This window comes from Lagopus leucura, unplaced genomic scaffold (assembly GCF_019238085.1).
Source record: "Lagopus leucura isolate 7727_CA_CO unplaced genomic scaffold, USGS_WTPT01 Super-Scaffold_797, whole genome shotgun sequence".
In the NCBI taxonomy this organism is placed as follows: domain Eukaryota; kingdom Metazoa; phylum Chordata; class Aves; order Galliformes; family Phasianidae; genus Lagopus; species Lagopus leucura.
This window is the reverse complement of record NW_024962259.1, coordinates 1,163,512-1,177,190: the sequence shown is the minus strand read 5'-3', so window position 1 is coordinate 1,177,190 and position 13,679 is coordinate 1,163,512. Positions and strand designations below refer to the sequence as shown.

General features: G+C 49.4%; 1 protein-coding gene across 2 annotated transcripts in view; it reads left to right on the top strand.

The window, feature by feature from the left end:
• Positions 1-13,679, top strand: part of MAP2K6 (mitogen-activated protein kinase kinase 6) — a 45,684-nt gene that overhangs the window by 18,561 nt on the left and 13,444 nt on the right. For both annotated transcript variants that reach the window (XM_042865139.1, XM_042865138.1), the window contains exons 3-11: positions 1,147-1,195; positions 3,298-3,411; positions 4,907-5,026; positions 5,708-5,824; positions 6,274-6,325; positions 8,303-8,430; positions 9,103-9,180; positions 10,045-10,184; positions 12,909-12,954. In XM_042865139.1, the coding sequence (XP_042721073.1) occupies positions 1,147-1,195; positions 3,298-3,411; positions 4,907-5,026; positions 5,708-5,824; positions 6,274-6,325; positions 8,303-8,430; positions 9,103-9,180; positions 10,045-10,184; positions 12,909-12,954 (844 nt within the window). The remainder of the gene's footprint in view (positions 1-1,146; positions 1,196-3,297; positions 3,412-4,906; positions 5,027-5,707; positions 5,825-6,273; positions 6,326-8,302; positions 8,431-9,102; positions 9,181-10,044; positions 10,185-12,908; positions 12,955-13,679) is intronic.

Here is a 13,679-nt window from a genome sequence, read left to right as displayed (position 1 = left end):
AGGGAATAAAAAGCAAACCACGGGTCCCAGCTGCCTTCCAGTGTTTGTGGGAGTGCTGCTGGGGCTCATCCCTGCAGGACTGGGTAATAAGACCCTGCCCGAGGACAGTGCCTGGGTTCACTGTTAGAGAAGGCTGTAATTAGCAACCCTTGTATTTTTGATGTAGCCCCATTGCACCCTGCCTGTCGCTGCCATGGTCTGTGTCTCATTTGCTGCTTCATGATGTGCCCAGGGAAAGGAAAACATCATGGGCATCTGATCTTAACCCATGCGGCACTTCTTCCACACAGATTGATTTGGTCGAGGCATAGAACCACCTCTCTTTCCCTATCTATTCTGCCTTGAAAAAGAAAACATTGTGTTTTTATGGCAGTTTTTCCAGCTCCAAGCTGCCTGGCTTTCTTGATTCTTTGAGGACTGCCTTCTATCAGCCCATTACCTTGTACTGGTGATCAGAGCTCCATCCCTTTTTCCCTAAGGCAGTCCCCGGGCATTTTGGAGTAGCAGCCAGTGAATGCACAACACGAGAAAGCTGAGATCCCAATTTTTGCGTTCATTAGAGTGGGTCAGCTCAGATCCCATGCTGTATTCATGGCATGGGCAATGTTTTTGGCACAGACAATCAGTTCAGCATGCTGGAAACAAGGTGCTCCCCGAGAGCCCCACCCCTGGCAGTGCAGAGCTGACACCTTCCCTTCCCTGGGAGAAGGTGAAAGATGTGGTGAGAAGCTGAGCCCTCCCCATCTTGGCTTTGCTATTTCTGGAAAGGATTAATGGAAACCAGCTTTTGCTTTTGACCTTTATACCCACTTAGTCCATATTTCATATGGGCTGACAGAGATTTGGTGCTTGTCACCTCGCTTGCCTTTCCTAGGACCAGGCTGCAGTCCCAGCCTGCTGGAGGAGCACATCTCACACGGGGTATGGATGTGAGGAATGCCAGCTCCAGCAGCTGCCTCCCTGACACCTTTTTAGGATGACTTTGAGGACCTTGGTTGCATCTGTTGATCCAACAAAGCTAAGAGACCCATTAGGTGTGAAGGCTGCTGGTTTGCTGTGCAGGGGGATAGCTTGGGGGTTGTAAATACTTGCTGAGGGAAAACAGGCCCTTTAAGGAACATTTCACATCTTTTTTCTCTCCTGCAGGCCACCCAGGGATCTAGACTCTAAAGCCTGCATCTCTATTGGCGAGGAGGTAAGCTTGGGGGTTATGGTGAGGAGGAGACCTTTGGGGACTGGTGACCCTCCTTCTCCAGGCAGGCTGCTGCTGGCATTGCTTCTTACTTAACTGCAGCCAAAATAGGGTAGGTTGGCACACCCCAGCAATTTACATGTGCAGCCCTGGGGCAGCTGCAGAACAGCCTGCTGGTGGTCCTTGCTACTGACCATGCTCCAAGTGTTCACCCATCACTCCTGGGTCCCATTTGTGTTTTCCACCTTGGAAATTCCTGCCCTGACTTGGATAAGGTGCAGCTAATCCCCTGGAAATATCCATTACAATCCAAGGGACTGCTAGCAGCGGATTTTACTCTCCTTTGCGTCTGCTTTGCTGATTTAAAGCCTTCATCCAAATTACTTCCCTTTGCTAATACTAGAGGCCTTCTTCTCGAGAGTCTTAACTTAGGGTAGATCTTCCTGTCCTGGAAGTGAAACCTTCTGACAGCATGGAAACCCGTCCACCTGATAAAAACACAGCAGGAAAAAAAAAAAAACATCCCAAACCAAGGACAGCTATTTTGATATGAGAAAATGGCCCAGCAGCATTCAGCAAAACGCTTTAAAGCCGGGCAATAAATTTATTAGGTGCAAAAGATAGGCCTCAGTGTCAGCGAGTTAATTTATGAAGTGAAATACTAATGCAGAGGTGTTTTATGTCGTCTATCTTTGGATGCTTTTCTTTCATTTTGGATCTGGTATTTTCCCTGGCATGGGGAGGAGCTGGGAGGTGGACAAGAGTGTGAGATGCCTCTGGAGCACAGCGGTGCAGCCCGAGGCAGAGCAATGCTTCTGCTGGAGCTGCATGAAAATCCCTGCTCCCTGCAGTCCCAGGAAAGGGGAACATCCATCCCAGCCCTCCCTGTGCTCTGTGCGTGGAAGCAGACAGGCAGTCTTCTAAAACACAACACTTGGGCTTTCTTATGGATGCAGATCTGTGGCTATCTCAGAGAAGCCAGTGTGCCATGGCTTGAATTTCCCATGGACCCATCACTTATTTGTCCAGCCAGTTCCTTTAGGATGCGCTCCCCTCTTCCTACACTCACCCCAATCCCTGGAGAAATCCACTTTCCCCTTCTCCCTTTAAACTTCCCTGCTAATTGGAAGAGCTCGGAGCACGTCAAAGTGCTTTCCTGGAGAGGGTCCCATGGAACAGTAGCAGCAGTGTCAGGCAGTCAGCGATGCTTAAATCAAGCAGAAATATTGAGGAGGGCTCCTTGTGCAGGGGATGTAGCCTGAGCACAGTAACACAGTGTATGGGCCCTTGCAGGCACGGGTCGGACTGCAGGATTTTTCTGCTGCGCAGGCAAAAAGCAGTGTGGGATTATGTGCTGTGAATCAGTTCATTATAACCCGCTTCTTTCTGTAGGATGATTGACTGATGTGGTGGTGCGTTCAGCAAACAGAATGGCTGGTTTTAGTAGCGAGAGCATATTTTAAAGATCCAAAAATAATAATAAGCAAAAAAAAATAAAATAAGAAGAAATAGGGCTGCTGCACAATATCACAGCAGAAGGGAGAAGGGCAGGTTAAAATGCAAGGCTCCAAACAAAGTTATCCTTTGTGTAAGGCCAGCAGAAGGAGACCTCCAAGGCTAGACAAAATAAATCCTTTGTGGTTTACAATCGGGGCGCACTCGGCTAGCTTTTGGGCCATCTGCAGGCCTGAAGAAATAAGCCTTGAAACGAATCAGGGATGCTTCCTTGAGTGTTTGGGGGAGGAGGAGGAGGGAGGAAATTTAAAAAAAGAAATAGGAAAACTGAAGGTGATTCCAGGCGGGAGGCTGCTGGGGGGTTTTCCATCCCATGTCCTAACGGATGGGGAGGCTGCAGGTGAAGGGTGGGAGGATGCAGGCGGCATCCCACCAAGGAGTGCTCCTTCCTACATCTACCCCAGAGCTCTGTTAATTATTGTGAAGTAGTTAACCCTCCATACTGCTGCTGGGGGCCATGGTTTTGTTTGTAGCCTCATGGAGAAGATGGGGAGGTTCCCAGTTGAGATGAATTTACGTGCTCAGGGTTAGGTTGTAGGGCAATGATGCTCCTTGCAGCCACCTTCTTGCTAATGGCTTTCTCCCCGCAGAACTTTGAGGTGAAAGCTGATGACCTGGAGCCCATCTCTGAGCTGGGACGAGGTGCATACGGGGTGGTGGAGAAGATGCGGCACATGCCTAGCGGGCAGATCATGGCAGTGAAGGTAGAGTGAGCCTCCATGCTTTCTGTGTGTGTTGTGTGGATGCCTGGACCAATTATTTCCAATTGGAATCTTCTTTCTTCTCAGGGGCAAGGAGTGCTGATACATACATCAGTAGATTCGGGCCCCATTTAACAAAAAATTGGGTGTGCTGAAGAAGAGTGATACATAATGTAGCTCAAGCATCACGGTTCATCTGGGTAGCAACATGTCTGTCTTTGCTAGGATTCTAGAAGCAATTTGCCATCATTTCTTTAAAGTATGCATGTATTTTTCTAACAAACCTCAATTCAGACCTCTGCACAGTACTTACAAAGAAGACTGTACTGTAAATTCAGTTGCATAAGATCATTTTCTTCAGCTGGTACTGTTTTAGTTTCTTTGGAATGGGGAATTTTTGTTGGCTTTTTTTTTTTCTCCACATTTTGTCTGCTGCAGTGGGGTCTTGGTTCACGACAGGTTTGTTGATGCTATTATGAAAAGTTTTCATAACAGCAGCTTTGACTCATAAGCCTGCAGCTGAAGGAAATAGTCATGGGAAAATTTGTACCTTGGGAAAGGCCAATTTTTACAGGACTGAGTTTTAGCTCAAATTTCCTTTCAGAATAAGAAAAAAGGCGAAAAAAAGATGCAGAACTGGAAGCTATGAGCAAACTGAAAGGAAATTCTTAGCTCCTCTGTTGCGACTAAACCTTGCTGTTGATGCTGGGATGTGTCTCAGGGCCTCCATGCTCTGCATTTTCTTTTCTTGTTCACCGTACTGCAAAAGATCTCTTTGAGAATGATGGAAGAAGATATGGCACATATAGGGACATTTGGGCTATTGCATCTGCAGAACTAAATAGAATCATAGAATCTTAGAATTACAGAGTCATTAAGGTAGGAAAAGACAACTCAGATCATCTAGTTCAACCGTCAACCCATAACAACTATGCCCACTGAGCCATGTTTAATTCCATCATTATTGATCTTGAGTGGCTTTAACCAAGAAGCCTAAATGCGTGTGTGATGTGTGTTGAGCCCATTCGTAGTGTTTCCCTACTGAGGGGCTGCAGGTGTTCCACACAGATGACATCTCTTCCCTGGATGACTGGGAAGTGCCCACATGCCAAACCATGAGTAGCACATGGCCTTGGGCTCTGGGAATGATGCCATCTTATCCCAAAGTCCGGTGATGGAATAGATGTCCACTACAGCTCCAAAAGTCACAGCTTTCCACCAGCCTAGAATTTGATTTCCTGCTCCCTTCTCCTCTCTTAAGTCACAGCTGTTGTAAAGTCTTTTGGTTGTTGTAAAAATGGGTGACTTTTGTAGGGAAGAGCAAAACCACCTGCATTTTGAACTGTGAGGAGAACTCTTCATCCACCTTCTGTGGCGTTTGGGTGGCTGTGCTTGGGATGTGCCAGTGACAGACATGGTGGTCAGCCTGGACACCACCAGCTACAGCAGCATGGTGCAGAGATGCTGCCAGCCAATGCTGAAATGCTTTGTGTTCCAGCGCATCCGAGCCACGGTGAACAGCCAAGAGCAGAAGAGGTTATTGATGGATCTGGATATCTCCATGAGGACAGTAGATTGCCCCTTCACCGTCACTTTCTATGGAGCACTTTTCCGAGAGGTATGGCACCCTGCAAATTGAATGTTCTGGATCCTCTTCCAGGCTCTGAATTGCCTGGGCTTGCTCCACATGCAAGGGTTTAAACTAGATATGAGGTATGGTAGGATTGGAATTTGCTCAACCTTGAGCTGAAGGTCTTTCATTTACACTTATTTGGTGAGCAGAGAGGGGCTTGGTGCTGGATGTGTGTGGTGGGGATGCCCAGGTGCCAACGATGCTGATCTACAGCTTGATTTCTTAGTTTTAATGTTGTCCTGAATTGTCCTTGATTTTCTCCACATGGAGTTAAAATATGGAAAGCAAGAAGTGCAAGATTTATTGGAGAGGTTTAAGTGTAGCTGCAGAGCTGAACGTTTCCCGACTGCGCATTTGCAGAGTGACCTGAGCATGTAAGGAACCTCAATCCTGATAACTTTCAGGACTCCTAAATTACAGAGACTCTGCTTTGGGAAGAGACAGCAGAAAATGAACTTTAAATGGTAGGGAAGGTGGATGGCACTTAATTCCAGCTGGGGAGACGAGAAGGGGAATGCCCAGTTCAGTTTTGCTGAATGACTTTTAGATGACAGAGAAAGAGGCAAACAGAACAGCAAAGGAGGACAGCGCTGAAGATGATAATTGCACGTGAAAGGAAAGGGTGATCCATTCCATAGGCAGATATCTGCTTTTTTTATCCTCCAGGGAGACGTGTGGATTTGCATGGAGCTGATGGATACCTCACTGGACAAATTTTACAAGCACGTCATTGACAAAGGCCTGACGATTCCTGAGGACATCTTAGGGAAAATAGCCGTCTCTGTGAGTATGAGCAGGGCGAGGAGGGAAGGAAAAGGATGTTTCTTTTCTGAGCCAAGTCCTGCATCACCAGCCTCCCAGCAGTGTTTGCACTGGGCAAGGTCCACAGGCCAGCCCATATGGACGTTCCTAGGTGGCTTCCAGTATTTGGTCTTGGGTGATGTCATTTATGAGCCATAAATACCCCCCAAATGTGCCTGTGCACACTGCCTCTAAGAGGCGGCACAGTATTGGGTGTGGGGACGACCCCACAGCTCCTCTACCTTCCCATTAGGATTCTGACACTCTGGGAGATCCCTGGGTGCCTGCTGTCACCTCAGGGTGCAGGACACAGGAGAGATGTAGCTCCTTCCCTCCAGGCAGGTCCAGTGAGGATGGGGGGGAAGGCAGTCAGCATTGCCTCCCCACCGCAGTGCTACCAGCTGTGATTCACTCTAGATTTGTTCTTTCAGATTGTAAAAGCACTAGAACATCTACACAGTAAGCTCTCCGTGATCCACAGAGGTAAGAGCCAGGCTGTGCTGCTGTTTGTCTGTCCCATCAGGCCTTTGTCCTCAGACCTCAGACCTCAGACTCGCAGCCGGGCGCAGGGCTCCCAAAGTACCCCAGATGCTCTCTTTTATGACTAGCAAAAGCCACGTCAGAAGAAATGTCTGCTGATTTGCTCTTTAAAAACTCCATGCTGGAGCTGGAGCTGGAGCGGAGAAGTGGGCTCCAGCCTGATTGTGTTGGCAGAGAAAGAGCTGTTTGCTCTGGATTACGTTTCCCTAATCCGTGGTCTGAATCCACGGTGTGCTTCACTGCCTCTGCAAAATTAAAGCAGACTTTTCCTTCTGACTTTGCTGTGCTCTGGATCAGGCTTTGTGCAGGCCTCTCCATTCTGGCAGTGACTAAACCATCCCCATCCCCTTCTGTGGGCTTCCCCAAACACCAGCTGGGCAGTGTGTTCCCTACTTAACATAGAATCATAGAACATAGCTTCATGTGAACTCTTGAATATTCTCTTTAAGCATTTCTCTTTTTGCATCTCATGGATGCCATGAAAGAAAGAAATGTGCAGCGTTGCTGCTTGATCCCTTTCTTTCTAAAGAATCATTTTCAATTTATCATAAGGAGGAAAAAGCCCTCTCTGGAGTGTGACTGCTGGGCCAAGGGGTGTCCAAAGGGAACAGTTCAGCTCCAACAAGTGGTCGTGTTCTGTAGATACTGCATGTGGCTGGAGGTTGAGCTCTGCCTTCTGTGTCGTTTGCAGTGGGTGGAAAAATGCTGCTCAGCTTCTGGATTTCTGTTTGCTTGTTTGATTTCCACTGAAAACCATCTTATTTTGAGATAATAACAGATGGGTGAGAATCTCGGCTACCTGAGGCTTTTGATGGCAAAACGCTGATGAGAGGGTGGTTGTTAATAATCTGTAATCCACTCAATTCTGAAGAGCAGGACACAAAGCAGCTTCTGGTCTCCTTTTCAGCTCTTCTTTTTCATAGTTTATCACGTGTAGGTAGATGACCTTGTTGTAGAAGTGACCTCTTCTTTCTGGGTGTCAAGATTGTTCCCTTCTGAGGATCAGACCTGGGGTGAGAGAAGATAGAAGAGCTGTGTTGGGCTTATAAATCAGATCAGCAAAAGGACTTTGTGCTGAAATTCCATCTGGGAGTAGCCCAGGCAGGGAGGATTCCCCACTGTGCAGGAAAGCCCCTGTACTCCAAGCTGGATATCACTTTTGGGTTCTTTCTGTGCCTTAATTTCCCTTGCTGATGGTGATTGTAACCACCTTCATGAGAATTATGCAAACACGAAGGCACCAAGGATTACAAGGCCGTGATGGGAAGTAGATAAATCTGGCAGTAATAAATAGCTGAGACGTTTGCCTGATTTCCATAAGGTGTGGAGCACCCGCACGCCTGCTGCTGTTAACACTGCCTTCAAGCTTGGGATCTTTAAATTTAGAGGCCACTTCTGAAATCTTGATCCTCATCTCAGTTTACTGCTTCCTTCTTCCACTGCGACCCTCACTGCTCTTCACCCTCTCCTGTCTGCCTGTCATCCCTGCCCTGTGGGTTTTCCTTGTCCTGACACGAGAGCAGCCTCACTTGGAGGCTCAGCAGTGCTCCAGCCTTGCACAGACATTCCCTAGAGATGTCTTCAGCTCTGCAGAGCTGTTCCCTGTGAGCGCTCTGATGTCCGTGGCCATCCCTGGCTTGCTGGAATATAATGGCTGTGTACAGGGTTTCTTCTCACCTCCCGAAACCAGTGAGAGGAGTATGCAAGTGAAAGGACACACGCAGGACATACAATAGGCCCATGAGTCAGTCACCTGGATGTGCAGTCCCTGCAGCCAGCTGGGCTTCTGCTGTGTGTGCAATGCTGGGGTTTGCGTGGGCACCTTTGGTGCCCTCTGCTGATAGGAAGCTCTTTGGCTTTTTTGGCTTGGCTCAGCCACCCATGCGTGACAGTGACTGTGGTATGTGTTCCTTCTTGCAGATGTAAAGCCCTCTAACGTGTTGATCAATACGCAGGGGCAGGTGAAAATGTGCGATTTTGGGATTAGCGGTTACCTCGTTGACTCTGTTGCTAAAACCATGGATGCAGGATGCAAACCCTACATGGCTGTAAGTTGAGATGCTGAAAAGCTGCATGTGCAAGCTGCTGTGGGACAGCCAGAGGAACATGAGCCTGGGTGTCAGGTCGTCCTAAAGGGGGAAGGATCAGCCACCAGCCTGTCCTGAGGCCTCGTTTTGGAAGACACATCCCTGAAACTGCTTGTGAAGGAGCAGAGATAGAGGTCGATCTCACAGGTCAAATCAGGTCTCCTGGGCACAGCTTCCTGCTGCCTTATTGCCTCCCCATGACCTTGGGAAGTCTCTGTAATTACTCCCTGTTGCACTTTTGCCGTTTGCCCTTTTGGGGATGACAGTACCCTCCTGGGAGGAAAACACTCCTTTGGACTTGCTTTCTATGGAGTGGATGCACAGAGTGAGCTCAGTCCTGAGGAACTGAGGCTCATCACTCCTTTTTGTGCCAGATATGCCGCATCACTTGCATCACTCCATTCCCTGGTGCAGGTACCAAGTGTTTCTGGTGACCCATTTCACTGCTGCCCCTACTGACAAAGATGTAGGGCTGCATCTGGTGCCACAGTGGCCAAGGGAGCAAGCTGCAGCATAGGCTATGTGGCACTGGCCTGACATCTCTGAAAGACCTCTCTGAGGTCAGAGAGCCCTGGGTGCAGGCACTGCACTGGGTCCGTCCCTCTTTCTTAACTGCTTTACATCTCTTTGCAGCCTGAAAGAATTAATCCGGAGTTGAACCAGAAGGGGTACAGCGTCAAATCTGATATCTGGAGCCTGGGGATCACAATGGTAGGGAAATCTGGGGCTTGCAGCAGTGCTGGAGGCTTGGCTGTGCTTTGTGTATTTATTTTCCTCCCCATATCTCCCTGACACTGATGGCAGTGGTTCCCTGGGAATGTGATAGGGTGGGAAGGGGTACACAGATCCACAAGATACCACTAAGTACGTGGTAGGGTCAAGGGTAAGGGGGATGGAGCTGCTTTGCAAAATCCTTGCTGCTTTGGATGCACTGGCATGGCAGGACTGGCCCTCAGGGATGTCCAGCCGTTGGCCAACCACTGAGTGTCCAACCTGTGGCTGTCCTTGCAGCATGCCACCCTGATGGGGACAGCTGTGCTGTGGTGGCTGCAGGCAGCCGGGAGATGGCAGCATGGGCTAAGGCAACGATGTCCATCAGTGCAGCAGGTTGGATTCCAATCTGAAACAGCACTCCCAGCACTGAGCGCTTAGTAAAGTCTTCTTGGAGGAGGAGGCATTGGGTGTTGATGATACGTTTTGCACACCAGGAGAAGCAGTGTTTAGGGGGAGGCCATCAGTTGCCTTTTTATAGCACAGGTACCTTTAGCAATATGGCTTTGTTGTTTGTTTTTGTTTTTAACTTGAAACCTCTCCCCAGTGACATGCAACAGGATGGCAGTGGGGAGGACTGAATTTGGAGGCTGCTGAGTCTCCTCAGGACTTCCTTATATACTGGGGGATGTAAAATGCAAGATGTGATGCCTTGTAGCCTGGTGGGGTGATGAGATGCCACGTGTTTATGCAGAGCCAAACCATGGGTGGTGTGGGTGCATGGGTGGGAGCACAGGCTGTTCAAATCCTATGGGGTGGCAGTGGGGTGTCCTCCAGGGCTGAGGTTGGATGCTGTCTCCCCAGATCGAGCTGGCCATCCTGCGCTTTCCCTATGACTCCTGGGGGACGCCCTTCCAGCAGCTCAAGCAGGTGGTGGAGGAGCCGTCGCCGCAGCTCCCGGCAGACAAGTTCTCAGCAGAATTCGTCGATTTTACCTCGCAATGGTAAACAAACCACCCTTCACCCTCTCCCCTGGCCCTGCAGGTCCCAGCCAGCTGAGGCTGAGGAGGGTAGGTGCTGTCCCCATCCCCGCATCAGGGGGACAACCTGATGGTTGTGGACCATAACCTCTCAGGGTAAGGGCTGTGCCTTCACACCTGCAGGGCCGGGGCTGAGCTGCGCTGAGCCTTGGCACTGGGCTGGGACTGCACGTCCTTGGTGTGATGGTGGTGGCTGCGATGGCCTTGCCGGCTTATGGACCGGGCTCAGCCTTTTAGAGGACACGGGAGGAAGGGATTGAGGAGGATTTCTCAGCTGGTTGTCTCTGTATGAGCAGCACAGGGTTAGCAATGGAGAACAGGAAAGGTGAGAAGAGCCCAGAAATGGCCGTGTCCTCCTGCCACCCTGCTCCAGAGGGAAGCAGCACCGAGGGCAGGCACAGCACAGAGCTTGCCCCGCGATGGCCCCATCCACGGCCATCCCGCTACCAGGGCCCTCCGGCTGCTGCTCTGTTTTCCTCAGGATTCAGAGCTGGAAGCAGCAGGAGAATTTGGCTGCGTCGTAGGAAAAGGGCTGGAGCAGATGAGCGCTGTCTGGAGGCCGGCAGCGCTGCGTGAAAGCTCAGGCTCTCCCAGCACCCGAGGAGACTCACAGCTGCCCTCGTCGTATGGTTCACAGAGAGCTGGCAGCGGCCCCACGGCTCCTGACTGCTTCTCCCTCCAGCTTCCCTGGAAACCGCCTGGGAGGCATTTGTATTTTCCAGGCGCTGCAGTGCCATCCGCTGCTTGCCAAGTTGGCAGGTGGATGGTGGTTTGCGGGGCAGCCAAGAAAGGACGGCAGATCGACAAATACAGAAATGTGAGCCTGTTCTTGAGCTGCCAGTGTCAGGGCCTGGAGCCCAGCAGGCTCTGCTGTGACCCAGGAAGGGGATTATCAGCCACTCCTGCCTGGGAACTTTAAGTACCGACACTCGGATTCTTTGGAGTCTTGTCCAAACATGTTTTCGAGGTCCCTGTATTGGTCTGCACCAACCCACACTGGGGAATACCTGCACACACCCACGCTGCTCTGTGTCTCTGGGAGGTGGGAGCTGGCTTGGAAAAACCCCTCTTGCAGAATGCCCACCATTTTTGCAAGACCCACGCTGGGATTTTGGACCAGCTGCCTGTCTCCCGTGCTGCTGGCTCACTGCTTGTTATTGCTAAGTTGCCTGTTTGTGCCAGGCAGGCTTTTCTTCCCCACTGAATGGAGGCATATTTTGCATTTGCAAGCATGGTTTCTTGCAGATATTGCCCTGGGCTGATTTAGGAACAAGAAATCCTCTGCTGTTTATGGTGGTTGCAGTGAGAAGAATGACCCTGCTGTGCAGCACTTATATCTTGAAAGCTCGTGCTTTGTGGGGCATATGGCTTTTCCTCTCTCTGCAAATCCTACCATCTAGGATCACTGAAGGCCCCTCAGCTCAGTAGAGTTGCATGGAATCAGGAGAGCACTTTGGTTGTGGACTGTAGTGGTTTTGTGCTGTCTGACAGCAGACCATATCATACCAAGTCAGTGTATGAGGACTGGCTTAAGGCTATCTGCAGTTCAACAGGTGGCAGAGTGAACTGCACCATATGCTGTGTGGGGTGGTGCAGCTCTCATGACCTGTAGCTAATGCAGGGAAGTTCCTGGGACGTCTGAGCTAGCATCAGATCCAAATACGCTCTTTGTTCCCAACGATTTACATGGGTATCAGTAAAGTGTCAACAAATTTCCTGGTATTAGTAACCTGGGAATAAGGGTTTTGTTTGTAGAGGGTCTAAATTAAGAGGACTATACCCAAATCCTGCTTCTGAACACGCCCAACCTTGAAATGCACCTTAGCATCTCAGCTTGGGTTGCTTTTCAGCCCAGAGGATGTGACACATCCCGTACCTCCAGTTCGTCGATATTGGCACGTATCGTTACTAGGTTCCTCTGTTCATTCACAACATGACACTGAACACGAGCCCACTACACACAGCAAGCAGGAAATATCTATTCAGTGTGTGTACTCTGCTTCCTCTGGGCTCCGTCAAATCCCAGCAGAGGAGCAACTTATCATCACCGAGGTTCTCACTTTTGTTTTGCTCAGTGTGACACCTTTTCCCCGCCACCGACGTGTACGTGTGTGAAGATCTTTTCAAGTTGCTCCAAGTGTCTTTCCCCTAAATACACTGTCAGGAAGTGAGCAGCGATTACGTCCTGTCTTTTAAAAACTATTTTCTGCAGGAGGGAAACCAAAATAACTTCCAGCTACAACTCTCCAGAGCCATCTGTTGTAGGAGAGGAGAAAAAAGGATGTCCCATGTAACCGTCCCCATTGATAACAGCGGGCTGATAAACAAATAGTTGTACATGTGCTTTGGAGCCGCTCGGTCGCCACTCCCAATCAAAGGTTGCAGCCATACCTGTAGCAGCTGACCTACTGGATGGTACCCAAAAAACCAATTGTATCTGTCCCCAGCAATTGGCAGAACATTAACCGTTGTGTAGTGTCTGTGGACCCAGGGCCTAGAGCACTGGTGTGTGTTTGTTGCAGGTGTCCTCAATGGCTAAGCTGTTTGCTTAGTGTATGGACAAGTGGCTGAACTTACTCTACAGGGACTTGAAGCCTTGCTTTTGTCACAGTGTGATTTTATGGTCTTGCTTAACTGTCATGCAGCGTGTAACATTGAGCAATTTTCTTTTTTTTCTTTTCATTAAAGCTTGAAGAAGAATTCCAAAGAGCGGCCAACATACCCAGAGCTTATGGTGAGTATGCCTGGATTAAACGGTGTATTGGTTCAGAGCTGAGGTGGGTTGTAATGAAATGCTGAACTCAGGGTTTCCAAAAGTGGCTTGTGATTTGGGATGCTCAGCATCTCAATTTTTATAACAGAAATGAGGATGCTGGCACTTCAGTGTCTTGGGAAGGTGCTGCAAGACAGAGATGCTCTTGGAGGTGTCAATCAAGTGCTATTCCAGTCAGATCAGTGGAGAAAAAGTGTAAAACAGTGATTTGCTAAGGGATAAGAACGAGGCTGCAGAGAATCACTTAGCAAGGGTAAAGTCCTCCTCTTGGGTTTGTGTGATGGCTTCAAACACTGAAGCCAAGTGCTTACAACATGAGGGCTGCAGGAATGGAGCGGTCTCTTGAGCTCTCCTGTCATGGTGTGTTGGGAGAGGAAACTTTGGACAGAGTGATTTCTGAATGTTAGGGACAGACAGAAGTCTGTGACTAATAATTCCGGTTATTGAGTTTTGTCTGCTGCTTAGAGACTGTGAGCATGTCTAGGAAGGAGGAATAACTGAGGAAGAAGATGCTGATAAAGGCTCACAAAGAAGGAAATGTAGAGCAGTGCAGGGCTTCGAAATCAGATGCACTTAACTGCAGAGGAGCTTCCAGCAGTGCAGACGTTGACGTAACTCAGTCAGCTCTGGGCTGGAGCTGGCACAGGATGGTCTGTGCTGAGGTTTTTCTGCCAGGGCTCCACAGC